This window comes from Halichondria panicea, chromosome 4, assembly GCF_963675165.1.
Source record: "Halichondria panicea chromosome 4, odHalPani1.1, whole genome shotgun sequence".
Lineage (NCBI taxonomy): Eukaryota > Metazoa > Porifera > Demospongiae > Suberitida > Halichondriidae > Halichondria > Halichondria panicea.
The window spans coordinates 5,542,384-5,557,217 of NC_087380.1; the positions used below are offsets into that span (position 1 = coordinate 5,542,384).

Here is a 14,834-nt window from a genome sequence, read left to right on the forward strand (position 1 = left end):
CTTCCCTGCAGAAATAGAGCAGTCTAAACACGAGTCAAAATTTGTGCAATAATTGAAAACACACACAACTGCACTGTCAATCCTATGTACAACCTACTGGTTGTACTAATCAAAACTAAAAAACATTTGCAATGTGAACGTTGCTAGGATTGCCAGGAAAAGAAAAGCGCGAAAAAGCGAAGAAACAAGAAATTCGGCGAGTGCATAACTCCAATCCGTTACAACGTCATGAACATGTACTGTTTCAAGCAATATTTTTTTGTGCTTTTCCTGGCCAATCCTTCAATAATTTTCATTGTTATAAGCAAGCTATATAATGTGTTTGTGATGTTTTCCCTTACAGTGTTGAGCAAACATGCAAGTGTTGGATGTGTAGGTGGATTATTGTGAATTCTTAGTTCTCGGTTCATTTTTACCCAACCTGTATATTGATTCTAAAATCATTATCAACAGTGGGCCACTCGACTGTACATGTTCATGACGTTGTAACGGATTGGAGTTATGCACTCGCCGAATTTCTTGTTTCTTCGCTTTTTCGCGCTTTTCTTTTCCTGGCAATCCTAGCAACGTTCACATTGCAAATGTTTTTAGTTTTGATTCCCTTTCTTTTTTCATTACAGTAGTACATTAATGATAAGATAAATGTGACGTTGATTAATTTGTCATTGTAATCTTGTTGAAGATATTAAATATATAAGTGGTCGTTGGACAGAAGTATTATTATACTCCTCAATAGTCTCGATCCCAGGCCACACTTCACTCAGGGAATTGAGGCTCCTTCACCGGCCTTCTTTTCAAAGTGAAATACCTAAGAGGAACATCAAGAAGCAAGAGAAGTTCAAGAAGAGAAGACAGGACTGGAATAAACATTATTCAGTATTTTTATTCAGTCATTTATCTATGATGGCAGCCATGTTTATACTGTAGATGTACTTCCAAGTGCAAAAGCATGGAGGCCTATGGTAGATCCAGTCAGTGCATACGTCTAGCATAAATAGCATACCTGAAGTGCAGTGGCGGATCCAGAGGTAGTTCGTTGGGTTCGTACGAACTACCCTTCCACTAAGTTGATACTTTATATTTAATACACCTGGCTTGCTAGCTAGCTAGTAGCTTACTGTCATGACAATAGGGTACAAAGTTCTCTCTGCATAATGTGAGGGTGGGGCTGGTACTCTCTGCATAATATGAGGGTGGGGCTGGCTATATCATAGATAGTAGAGGAAGGGGATTGTGAACGAGATCACGTGAACTCAATTTCATGGACTGTCCGTGTTAGACGGAAGCATTAGCAGAATGGCCGGAAGTAGACAGGAAGTATATAGATCTGTGTTGCTGGGTATGGTTGCAGCCTCCTCTGTGGGCCCTCCTGCTAGTGAAGACATATCAAGGAAGTAGGGCTATGTGTGTATGCAAGCTCTTAGTTTTGAAATTCTTTTTTTTGTAGGTTCTTTCTACTCTGGAAATGTGTCCATGCTCTACAATTATCACAATATAAAATATCCATGACAACTCATCATCTATATAACATTATTATGAACTGCAGACAAGCTATGACAATGTAAAGATACACGTACATTATGAACGATATGAGTCAGAATGTGTTGTCAGACCTTCTGCGTTTGGGTAACGGTTCGTGAACAATTTTTTGACAGAACTTACCTGATCAACTATAATAAGTGTAGAAGAGTGATGCTTTCACTAAACATTTAAGGCCAGGATTTTCATCACAAAAGTTCATGGAATCGATGGATCTCAATCAAAATAGCACAGCACGCTGGTGAAGGTAACTTAGGTTGATGAGTTGAGAGAGGGGGTGTAAGGGTATATTCAGAACGTACTGACAAATTCCAAATGAGCTGGCACTGAACACACGAGGTGACGATGACATCAGCTCTTAGCAGCTTGACAATGGTGAGCACGTTCTCGACGGCAATTAGTTCAACACTGACTTGGCAACCAAGAAGTGGAGAGATTCAAGAGTTGCTGGTCGACTCAGACGGGGGATGTCTGCTGCTTCTTGCTTTTCTTTTGCTGAAAAAAACGCAATTTCTGACTTCCCATGCCCATTGTTTACAATCACACCTGTGTGGGAAAAGAGCAACATGACATTTTCACACTTTTTCATTGAGGCAAAATTTTTCTTTCGAGTTAGTACAGCTACTATGTAATAGCTATTCTCATAGAGTAAAGCTAAAAGAATCAGAAAATTCACACTAAAACTTTCAATTGTGAACAGTCAGATCAGGACACCCCACACAAAGAAGGCACCCCATTCGACTTACTTCACAACACTGGAGAACAACAAAAAGCTTACATATCAAAAAAAGGGGCTATCCTGTTAAAGCTCAAGTCAAGGAAACAGCCAATATGCTTACTAGCTTCTAAAAGTGTATCAGAAACTAGATTCTCCCCAAACAGTGCTAAAAACAGGTAAATGGTGAGTCATAGCTAACTTGTAGCTCAACAGGTATATCTTATTACTTAAAACGCTCAAAATATTGTTAGTATAGATTACTACTGACATTAAAGCTCTTAGATAGTCGTTTCTTACCTTTAGAACCGAGTAAAACTCTGAAAAGTCTTTAGCCCGCTCAAAATTAGTCAATTCGCGGTCTAACGCGGATAGACCTTAGTTGGGCGGAGCCCGACCGTCCCTGACGGGAGGTCGGGTTGCAAGCCTATCTGGGATTTGTTCTGCGCATTATGTAGTACTGCTATGAATATTATTATTCTCAAGTGGGTGTTAACCGACTTGATGACGTGTAAACCACAAGGATGGCACAGCAATACTGCATGCGGTTTTGCAACTAGATGCAAGCGGAAGTGTAACCAGGCCACGTGAAAAATGCTGCAATCTGATAGGGCGCCACTATAGTGGCGCTAGAACAAATCCCAGATAGGCTTGCAACCCGACCTCCCGTCAGGGACGGTCGGGCTCCGCCCAACTAGATAGACCTCAGCTCTCATGTATGATCTATAGCGCACGTGATCTCGTTCACAATCCCCTTCCTCTACTATCTATGGCTATATTGACTCATTCAGCCACGTGGTCGCAGTGATAAGCCTGGCCATGAATCCTAACAAAAGGTCTAGATTGCAACCCTCCATTGACTCCTGGTTTAAGAAGAGTAAAGTTTCAGGTAAGGGAGAGTTCATGGCACTGCATACTGAATGATAGACACTGTATAGATTAATTATAATTGCTATAATAATTATATTGACTAATATAATAATCTAGATGATGCGTCAAGTCTACAGCCAGTCTCCTCTTCAAGAGAACCACCAGCCACCATCGTCTCTCCTCCAGTCATCAACGTCTCTCCTCCAGTCACAACCATCTCTCCTCCAGTCACAACTATCTCTCTACTGAAACCACCAGCCACCTCCATCACCCCTCCGTGTTCATCGAAGCAAGCAACGAGATATTCCGCTGAGGATCAGCCAATGGACATTGGTGCTCTCCTGAAAGAGAAGAAAGTGCAATCACTATCCCAGAGCATGAGAATGGCTTTGCCTTGTGTTCTTTCAGATATTATAATAATTGTTTTTGTTGAAGGGGAATGTGGTTAATTAATGGGCGTGGCATGTAAAAGGGGGCGTGGTCAGCCAAAAATTTCGGCGCTACGCGCCGAGTGACACTTCTGGTCCGTGGGAAAAGAACCCCCCTTCCCTAAATCCTGGATCCGCCCCTGAAGTGAGAGAGAATGGAGAGCTGAGCTGAAGAAAGGAGGCGCTTTGTCCATTTCAAAGCCACGCCCATCTCATAAGTTGCCATGTGCGTTGCTGTGGCAGTCATTTAAAGATGGCGGAATTGCGTAGGTAAGAAAAGTGGAGCCTGAGAGGCCATCTACCTCTTGGAAGCGAACGCAATTCTGAGAAAAACGCCCATGGTCCGGGTTCTAGTCGACTAGAGGCTGTATCTAGAATCTTCTGAACATGTCTGTACAAGGAGGAAATGCTTTCCAAGAAAGTTACTTACTTACTTACTTACTAACTTACTTACTTACTTAGTCAGTCAGACAAAACGCGGTGAAATATGAAAATAGTGCAATTTTTCAAATATCAATAGTAATGCATGAGAATATTCATTGACTATAATTTCACACATTTATACAGATAAAAGGCTAACTAAGCTATCTGTCAACTCAGTTTCTTGCTGTGGCCCTTCCCTGCAGAAATAGAGCAGTCTAAACACGAGTCAAAATTTGTGCAATAATTGAAAACACACACAACTGCACTGTCAATCCTATGTACAATCAAACTAAAAAAACATTTGCAATGTGAACGTTGCTAGGATTGCCAGGAAAAGAAAAGCGCGAAAAAGCGAAGAAACAAGAAATTCGGCGAGTGCATAACTCCAATCCGTTACAACTTCATTCACATGTACTGTTTCAATTTTTTGTTCGTTTTGTGCTTTTCCTGGCCAATCCTTCAGTAATTTTTATCATATAATTATAGTGAATTTTTTGCAAGATGTTTTCCCTTACTGTTGGTGCATACATGTTATACCTTATTACGTAATATTTACTACAATTCAAACCATAATTTGCTGCTGTTAAGTTGTACTTTTGGACTCTAGTATTAGCCTCACTATTGTTTAACATTTCCTCTCTTTGTTCATGTGAGCCCCACCCAGGGCCTCCATCACTGTACTTTGTGCTCCTGCAGCCATTTTGTACTCACTTTGCTCTCTATCTAAGAATTGTTGGCACAGCAATAGTGAAGTCAATTTGCATGAATGCTTGCTATAGTTTAGTTACAGTATTTCAATTGCATATAGCGGAATAGAACCTGTTTCTATTTAGATCTAGCCTGTCTAGTATCACTTATCTAACTATTTGTCTATACCGAGAAAGGGCTCAAACATTTATTGGTCCTTCGAACCGGATCCTCAACGGATCGCATTGCAAACAAGTTCTTTCTCGTCCTCGCAATCGTTGCTACAGTCTGCACAACGGTGCACGATTCACTTGTCTCTCGGCACAAAGGTGCACAATTGTTTGTTTATCGCTCGCACAAAGGTGCATTCGCTTGTCTATCGCTCGCACAAGGGTGCATTCGCTTGCACACACGGGTGCATTGCACAAGGGTGCTCCATTGTAAATCGTTAACTTCTGTCGCACAAGGGTGCAAAACGTTGTTTTCGCTCAGCCCAAGGTGTGCTGCATTGTTTTTGTTTGGTTTTCATTCTGCACATAGGTGCAACTCGACGGAGCAACACTGAACTCATACTTTGATCAATAATTTATCTCAAACTCAATTCACAGCAGTGTTATGGCTGACTTAGCGACTCTCAAGAGACGAAGAGGTACTGTAAAGGCTAGCCTTACTAGGCTCACCACGAAACTAGCTGAACTGGAAGACTCGGATCGGGACGCATCCTTCTCAACCTATGCCCAACAGTACGTTAAGAAGCTTGAAACACTTGATGCTAGCTTCAAAACTCATCACCTCGCTATTATGGACATTGAAAAGGAAGAGCAACTTGGCGCAGAGCAAGAAGCTCTTGATCAACACGACGAAGATATCATGACCCTATCTGTGAGATTGCAAGTGTTATTGTCCTCTACTGCTACTTTGACTGTGACACCTCCTGAGACTCGCTACCTCCCAGACCGTGCCGTTCTTGAGCGTCGCTCAACACAACTGCAAGCAAGGCTCCTAGCCATCAGTGAAGACGTCTCTAGACTCTCGGGTGATCCCAGCGAACTCCATCTAGTTTTTCTTCATCAAGAACAACTATCCGACCTCAAGAAGGAACTGTCAGACCTCAGAAACGAAGTACTGGTAATCACCACAGACACCTCAGATGTACTCTGGGTGGATACACAACGACAAGACAGAAGTATATTTGATGCATCTGTGAAAGTTAAGAAGCTGCTACACAGCCCACCCTCTGATCCAACTGAAACTCTCACACCAGAACCTCATGGTGTCAAGCTACCTAAGATCGATGTACCCACATTCGACGGCGATATGTTACACTGGAAAACATTTTGGGAACAATTTGACATAGCGATCGACGGCCGTTCAGACATTTCCAACACGGAAAAACTGGTGTACTTACGTCACTCCCTCAAAGATTGTACAGCTAAATCTGTAATAGAAGGATTGTCTCACACTGGTGATCAGTATGCTGAAGCTACTGCCTCCCTGAAGTCTCGCTATGACCGTCCTCGCATCATCCACCAAGCCCATGTCAGAAAAATCTATGAAGTGGCTAATCTGAAGGAAGGCTCAGGAAAGGAACTAAGACAGCTGCATGACACTGTACAGCAGCATTTACGAGCTTTGAAAGCGATGGGTCATGAACCCTCTGGTCCCTTTATCACCTCACTACTTGAGCTGAAGCTGGACAAAGAGACCATGTTCGAATGGCAAAGGGCCAGTCAAGATTCCTCTGACATACCCCACTACAGCAAGATCCTCAATTTCCTCGACCTGCGTGGTCAAGCCTCAGAAACATGCTCAACTGATGCCAAAAAACATCCTCGTTTTGACCAGAAGAAGTTCAACGCAAGGACAGTAACCTCCCATACTTCGAGTGCTACAGACGCAACTCCGAAATGTCCCCACTGCAAAACCCAAAGGCATCCTGTATATGTCTGTCCTCAATTCAAGTCGCTTCCTCACGACAAGATGCTGGCTGTGGTCCACACAAACAGTCTGTGTCTCAACTGTCTTCGACCAGGTCACATTGTAAGAAATTGTGTCAGCAACAACCGTTGTAGAAAGTGCCAGAAATCTCACCACACTCTACTTCACAACGAAGCGAAGACTCCACCTGATGGGGAAACTTCTGCATTCGCCGTAGCTCCTATGGTTTCAAGCAATGCCCAGCCTGTCTCCTCAGGGAAAGCCCTTCTGATGACTTGCCAAGTACTACTTCACTCCCCCGATGGCTCGCAAGTCCGTGCCCGTGGTCTGATTGACTCTGGCTCCTCAACTTCATTTATCTCTGAGCACTTGGCACAATCTCTCTGTCTCCCTCGATCGACTCAGAATATCAGAATCTCAGGGATCGCTGGCATATCCCATGGCTCTCCCTTACACTCAATTGCAAGTTTCAAAATCTCTCCTGTCCTCTCACCTAAAGAGCAGCTACAAGTCTCAGCAATCGTTGTGCCACGTGTAACTTGCGATTTACCTATTCAACCTATCCATTTCGACTCAAAATGGAAGCACCTCTCTAACCTCCAACTCGCAGATCCTGACTTTGGACAACCCAACAAGATCGATATACTTTTGGGAGTAGATGTCTACGCCGATGTAGTACTACAAGGCCGGCGGAGTGGACCTGTTGGGACTCCTGTGGCATTCGAGACAAAGTTTGGGTGGGTTCTCGCTGGAAGAGTAAACAAGCTCACGATCCCATCTGAAATTACATCTCATCATGTGATAGCTATTTCAGGAGATGATATCCTACGCAAATTCTGGGAATTAGAAGAAGGTCCTAGGGATTGCTCCAACTTCTCTCCAGAAGAACGTTTTGTCGTTCAGCACTATGCGAACACTCACACCAAAACAAACACTGGTCGGTTTGTAGTTCCCTTGCCAAAGAATCCTCAAGCGAAGCCACTTGGCGAGTCCAGGTCTTCAGCCATCCGTAGATTTCTCTCATTGGAGCGTTCACTGCACGCAAGAAATCAGTTTCAAGAGTTTGCCTCAGTAATGCAGGAATATGTGGATATGAACCATGCTGAGCTGGTCCCAGAAACAAACTTAAAGAAACCTAGTGAGAAGGTATTTTACTTGCCCATGCATGCCGTTCGCAAGGAAGACAGTACTACTACCAAGCTCCGAGTTGTATTTGATGCTTCTGCGAAGTCAAGCACTGGCGTCTCACTCAACGACACTCTACTAGTTGGACCGACCGTCCATCCTCCTCTCATTGATGTGCTACTCCGTTTCCGGACTCACCGTGTTGCCTTGACCACGGATGTTAGTAAAATGTATCGGGCCATTGATCTAACCATGGATGACAGAGATATGCACAGATTTGTATGGAGAAACGATCCAAACGACCCCCTTTGTGACTACAGGATGACTCGAGTCACATTTGGTGTTTCAGCCTCCTCTTTTGCAGCCAACATGTCGGTAAAACAAAATGCCATTGACCACGCGACAAACTACCCACTGGCCGCAAATGCTGTAAACTACTCATTCTACGTCGACGATGGGTTGACTGGAGCAGACTCCGTCTCTGAAGCTATAGAGTTACAGCGGCAACTTCAAGACCTTTTTTCCCTGGGAGGGTTCCTCCTTCGGAAGTGGACTTCCAGTGAACCATGCGTCATCAAAGACTTGCCCGCTGAATTAAAAGATTCCAAATCGACACAGACTATGCCTTCATCTGAAGAATATACCAAAACTCTTGGAATCCAGTGGAACGCTCACAAAGATCACTTCAAGTTGGCTATTGCTAGTCCACCCCCACTTGAAAGCATAACCAAACGTGGACTACTCTCTGACGTCGCTAAGACATTTGATGTCCTAGGATGGTTCTCACCGTCGACTATCAAAGTCAAAATCCTAATGCAACTACTATGGGAGTGTAAGATTGACTGGGATGATCCTGTCCCTTCTGACATCCAAGATGCGTGGATCCAATGGAGAAAAGAATTACCACTCCTGTCTCAAAAACACGTTCCTCGTTGCTACTTTGACAAGAAATCTCAACCTCACTGTCTACAGCTACACGGTTTCTCAGATGCTTCGGAAGTCGCATATGCAGCGGTTGTATACCTACGCATTACGGACAAGTCTGAGAATGCTCAAATCTCTTTGGTAATGTCAAAGACAAAGGTTGCTCCAATCAAGCGGTTGACAATCCCTCGTCTGGAACTATGCGGAGCACAGTTGCTCGCCCAGCTGATACACCACGTCAGACAAGTGCTCGAAATTCCCCTTTCTCATGTTTTTGCTTGGACAGACAGCACTATTGTCCTCAACTGGCTAGATGGATCCCCCAAAAGATTCAAGACCTATGTAGGCAACCGTGTCTCGACCATAGTTGATCTCATTCCACCTGACAAGTGGAGACACGTAGCTGGAACAGAGAACCCTGCTGATTGCGCTTCAAGAGGTCTCTACCCCTCTGAGCTTCTGAATCACTCTTTATGGTGGGACGGTCCGATCTGGCTCAAGGAATCTTCTAGCAGTTGGCCTGAGAAGTTCCCTCTACCTTCAAACAAGAAAGAAATTGAAGAGAGTGAAGTGGCGCTATCTGCACTCACCCTAATTCCTACCCCAATCATACCCGTTGACAGATTCTCTGGATATAGCCACTTGAAACGCATTACTGAATGGATGATTCGTTTCGTAACAAATTTTCAAACAAAAAATCATGCTGAACGAAGCAAGGGAAATCTCTCAATTAGTGAACTGCAAGCAGCTGAGAATTACTGGGTCAAGCTCATTCAGACTACTCACTTTGGAGCTGATATTGTATCTCTTCAAAGAAAACATGCTCTCTCTGCCTCCAGTCCACTCTTGCCTCTACAACCATTCATTGATTCTTCAAACATCCTTCGCGTTGGCGGTAGGAGGCAGCTCTCACAGACGTCCTACCAGTCTCAGCACCAAACCATACTGCATGGGAAGCATCTCCTTACTCATATGATTATACGCGATGAGCATCTACGCCTGTTACATGCTGGTCCAACACTTCTCGAAGCTTCTCTATCTCGGCGCTACCATATAGTTGGTGGACGAAAGTTGATTCGATCCATTGCTCGAAAATGTCTTACCTGCCGTAGATATACAGCAAGACCCAAGCCACAAATGCTTGGACAACTCCCTGTTGAGAGAATCACGCCAGGTTCAGTGTTTGACAACGTTGGTGTAGACTACGCTGGTCCAGTCTTAATCAAGTACGGCTACGTACGCAAACCGAAGTTAGTGAAGGCTTACATATGCGTGTTTGTCTCCCTCTCCGTGAAGGCAGTCCACCTGGAGTTGGTGACTGACCTAACATCTGAGGCATTCATTGCTTGTTTCAAACGCTTCATTGCTCGGCGTGGCCTCCCCTCACTTGTATGGAGCGACAATGGCACAAACTTTATCGGAGCTGCCAGAGAGATCAAGGAACTCTACCAATTCCTCCAGACCCAATCCACTCAAGACGAAGTCAATCACTACCTTTCTGACAAAGGAGTGACATGGAAATTCATCCCCCAACGTGCACCTCACTTCGGTGGAATCTGGGAAGCCGCCGTCAAATCAACAAAGACCCACTTAAGACGAGTTTTAGGTGAAGTGAAACTAACTTATGAAGAGCTGTCTACTCTGTTAGCCCAGATTGAGTCCTGTCTCAAAAGCCGACCTCTTGCTTCCCTCGTGAATGACGATGATGGTATAGAAGCACTCACTCCTGGTCACTTCATTATCGGCAAACCTCTCACTGCTCTGCCAGAAACGACCCCCTCAAGCCGATCAATTTCTCTCCTAAAGCGTTGGCAACTTTGCAAATCACTGTTACGGCATTTTTGGAACCGATGGTCCTCAGAGTATGTTACTCAAATTGGACGATTTACGAAATGGCGTCACCCCACCAGAAACATAGAAACTGGCGATTTGGTTCTCATCCATGAGAATTCACCCATACCCACTAAATGGCCACTAGCCAGAGTCGTCAAAGTACACCCTGGAAAAGATAATTTGGTACGCGTAGCCACTGTTAGAACTGCTACCGGAACATATACTCGCCCTGTGACGAAGCTAGCATTGCTTCTACCGAACGATGAACAATGACTGATGCACACCATTTAATTTGTAAGACCACTTGGTCTTGGCCGGCGGTATGTTGGTGCATACATGTTATACCTTATTACGTAATATTTACTACAATTCAAACCATAATTTGCTGCTGTTAAGTTGTACTTTTGGACTCTAGTATTAGCCTCACTATTGTTTAACATTTCCTCTCTTTGTTCATGTGAGCCCCACCCAGGGCCTCCATCACTGTACTTTGTGCTCCTGCAGCCATTTTGTACTCACTTTGCTCTCTATCTAAGAATTGTTGGCACAGCAATAGTGAAGTCAATTTGCATGAATGCTTGCTATAGTTTAGTTACAGTATTTCAATTGCATATAGCGGAATAGAACCTGTTTCTATTTAGATCTAGCCTGTCTAGTATCACTTATCTAACTATTTGTCTATACCGAGAAAGGGCTCAAACACTTACAGTGTTGAGCAAACATGCAAGTGTTGGATGTGTGGGTGGATGATTGTGAATTCAGTTATTCGGGTTCATTTTTACCCAACTTGTATTTTGATTCTAAAATCATTATCAACAGTAGGCCACTCGGCTGTACATGTTCATGGCGTTGTAACGGATTGGAGTTATGCACTCGCCGAATTTCTTGTTTCTTCGCTTTTTCGCGCTTTTCTTTTCCTGGCAATCCTAGCAACGTTCACATTGCAAATGTTTTTTAGTTTTGATTCCCTTTCTTTTTTCATTACAGTAGTACATTGATGATAAGATAAATGTGACGTTGATTAATTTGTCATTGTAATCTTGTTGAAGATATTAAATATATAAGTGGTCGTTGGACAGAAGTATTATTATACTCCTCAATAGTCTCGATCCCAGGCCACACTTCACTCAGGGAATTGAGGCTCCTTCACCGGCCTTCTTTTCAAAGTGAAATACCTAAGAGGAACATCAAGAAGCAAGAGAAGTTCAAGAAGAGAAGACAGGACTGGAATAACATATCAAAACATTGCAATGTGAAATGTCAAATTAAAATTGTTACCGCCCACTCAATAATTGTGACGTTTTTGTGTCATAACTTGTCATATTTGTCATTTCCTCTTCATAATAAATAATAAAAGTACTGTAGTGTAATTAGCAAACAAGGTAGCATAGATTCAAGTTAGCATCTGTACCTTTCTTCTGCAGACCAGATTATACTTTAATCTTGGTTCCTAACTCAAAATACAATGAAAAAGATAATAAACTAAGTCTGTAATCAGTTATCAGTGTCACTGTTCGGACTTTCATCCAGTCCATCAAGTCTATCAGCTATTCTCTCCATTCATAATTACTCTACTCATCATCATATCCAATATGTGTATGTTAACTATCTCTGATGGATCGTCAGTATCGGTAAATCCCACCAGGAGAGAGTTTTTCAGGGGCTTTCTTCAGTTCCTGGGCACTGTCTTTGCTTTGCCTTGCTTGTCTTGGAAACTTGACATCAGCTCTATGTTACAGTAGTATACCTTGGCTGTTACTTGGGCTGATCTGTCATCCTCAGTAGGTATACAGTAGTCTAGCTGGCACAATAAACTTTTGCTAGCTCTACTTACATGCACTTATGCAAAATTAACGCTGCTTAACACTAACAGGAAACTAGGCAACCCACATTCATATGAATCCTTAGGAATTACTTGTGCTGCCTAGCACCGAACTAAAGATAAATACCCTTCCCACAAAAATTTATGATGTAAAGTATGGGACAGTCCCTTTCCAGTCACTGCAATTCAATGGTAAAACTGTCATCACTGTTATATTTCAAACCTGAAAAACACTGTATGCAGCTCATGTAGAAACTGCATGTGAGGTATCATTGGAAAGAGTAATAGCTAGATTATACAATAGAGAGCAAACTAAAATTATGTCTAGGTAAAATTCCTTCTTTTTTAGTGTTTGAAGTACAAATTGTGTGTTTTTGTCTCACTTTTTACTGCATTTGTATACTTGTAGATTAAATGTTTGATGACAACTTTTACATATTTTTTACATTCATTTGACAAAATGTTTTGATATGAACATTATTCAGTATTTTTATTCAGTCATATGATGGCAGCCATGTTTATACTGTAGATGTACTTCCAAGTGCAAAAGCATGGAGGCCTATGGTAGATCCAGTCAGTGCATGCGTCTAGCATAAATAGCATACCTGAAGTGAGAGAATGGAGAGCTGAGCTGAAGAAAGAAGGTTTTGTGCTTATCGATGTCACAGCCACGCCCACCTCATAAGTTGCCATGTGCGTTGCTGTGGCAGTCATTTAAAGATGGCGGAATTGCGTAGGTAAGAAAATTGGAGCCTGAGAGGTCATCTGCCTCTTGGAAGCGAACGCAATTCTGAGAAAAACGCCCATGGTCCGGGTTCTAGTCGACTAGAGGCTGTATCTAGAATCTTCTGAACATGTCTGTACAAGGAGGAAATGCTTTCCAAGAATGTTACTTACTTACTTACTTACTTACTAACTTACTAACTTACTTAGTCAGTCAGACGAAACGCGGTGAAATATGAAAATAGTGCAATTTTTCAAATATCAATAGTAATGCATGAGAATATTCATTGACTATAATTTCACACATTTAGACAGATAAAAGGCTAACTAAGCTATCTGTCAACTCAGTTTCTTGCTGTGGCCCTTCCCTGCAGAAATAGAGCAGTCTAAACACGAGTCAAAATTTGTGCAATAATTGAAAACACACACAACTGCACTGTCAATCCTATGTACAACCTACTGGTTGTACTAATCAAAACTAAAAAACATTTGCAATGTGAACGTTGCTAGGATTGCCAGGAAAAGAAAAGCGCGAAAAAGCGAAGAAACAAGAAATTCGGCGAGTGCATAACTCCAATCCGTTACAACGTCATTCGCATGTACTGTTTCAAGCAATATTTTTTTGTGCTTTTCCTGGCCAATCCTTCAGTAATTTTCATTGTTATAAGCAAGCTATATAATGTGTTTGTGATGTTTTCCCTTACAGTGTTGAGCAAACATGCAAGTGTTGGATGTGTAGGTGGATGATTGTGAATTCTTAGTTCTCGGTTCATTTTTACCCAACCTGTATTTCAACAGTAGGCCACTCGGCTGTACATGTTCATGACGTTGTAACGGATTGGAGTTATGCACTCGCCGAATTTCTTGTTTCTTTGCTTTTTTGCGCTTTTCTTTTCCTGGCAATCCTAGCAACGTTCACATTGCAAATGTTTTTTAGTTTTGATTCCCTTTCTTTTTTCATTACAGTAGTAAATGTGACGTTGATTAATTTGTCACCGTCCTGTAATCTTGTTGAAGATATTAAATATATAAGTGGTCGTTGGACAGAAGTATATTATACTCCTCAATAGTCTCGATCCCAGGCCGCACTTCACTCAGGGAATTGAGGCTCCTTCACCGGCCTTCTTTCTCAATAATAAAAGTGAAATACCTAAGAGGAACATCAAGAAGCAAGAGAAGTTCAAGAAGAGAAGACAGGACTGGAATAAACATTATTATTTTATTCAGTCATTGATAAATATAATGACAGCCATGTTTATACTGTAGATGTACTTCCAAGTGCAAAAGCATGGAGGCCTATGGTAGATCCAGTCAATGCATATGTCCAGCATAAATAGCATACGTACCTAAAGTGAGAGAATGGAGAGCTGAGCTGAAGAAAGGAGGTTTTGTGTTTATCGATGTCACAGCCACGCCCACCTCATAAGTTGCCATGTGCGTTGCTGTGGCAGTCATTTAAAGATGGCGGAATTGCGTAGGTAAGAAAAGTGGAGCCTGAGAGGTCATATGCCTCTTGGAAGCGAACGCAATTCTGAGAAAAACGCCCATGGTCCGGGTTCTAGTCGACTAGAGGCTGTATCTAGAATCTTCTGAACATGTCTGTACAAGGAGGAAATGCTTTCCAAGAAAGTTACTTACTTACTTACTTACTTACTAACTTACTTACTTAGTCAGTCCATAGATGTAGGAGAGAGGGATTGGAAACGGAAGTAGATTTCAATGTACTTCACATAATTGACCTCGATAAACATCCTTGCCTCGCTTAATGAGGGCTAATTTATTCCCCAGTAACCTCGCGGGTAACTGA

General features: G+C 42.6%; 3 protein-coding genes and 1 long non-coding RNA gene across 4 annotated transcripts in view; 1 reads left to right on the plus strand and 3 right to left on the minus strand.

Annotated features, from left to right (window-relative positions):
* LOC135334504 (WD repeat-containing protein 36-like) overlaps positions 1-14,834 on the minus strand; it is a 113,902-nt gene that overhangs the window by 89,636 nt on the left and 9,432 nt on the right. The window lies entirely within an intron of this gene.
* Positions 1-14,834, minus strand: part of LOC135334482 (WD repeat-containing protein 36-like) — a 141,585-nt gene that overhangs the window by 85,705 nt on the left and 41,046 nt on the right. The gene's annotated exons all lie outside the window — the stretch shown is intronic.
* LOC135334514 (uncharacterized) lies at positions 1,514-3,030 on the minus strand. The gene is made up of 3 exons (XR_010394305.1): positions 2,959-3,030; positions 2,555-2,631; positions 1,514-2,085 (listed from the first exon to the last, which is right to left on the minus strand). It is a non-coding gene; the product is annotated as an uncharacterized LOC135334514 (long non-coding RNA).
* LOC135334711 (uncharacterized) lies at positions 4,495-10,755 on the plus strand. The gene has a single exon (XM_064529989.1). It carries the CDS (start codon positions 5,278-5,280, stop codon positions 10,753-10,755), a length of 5,478 nt encoding a protein of 1,825 aa, XP_064386059.1. The 5' UTR covers positions 4,495-5,277.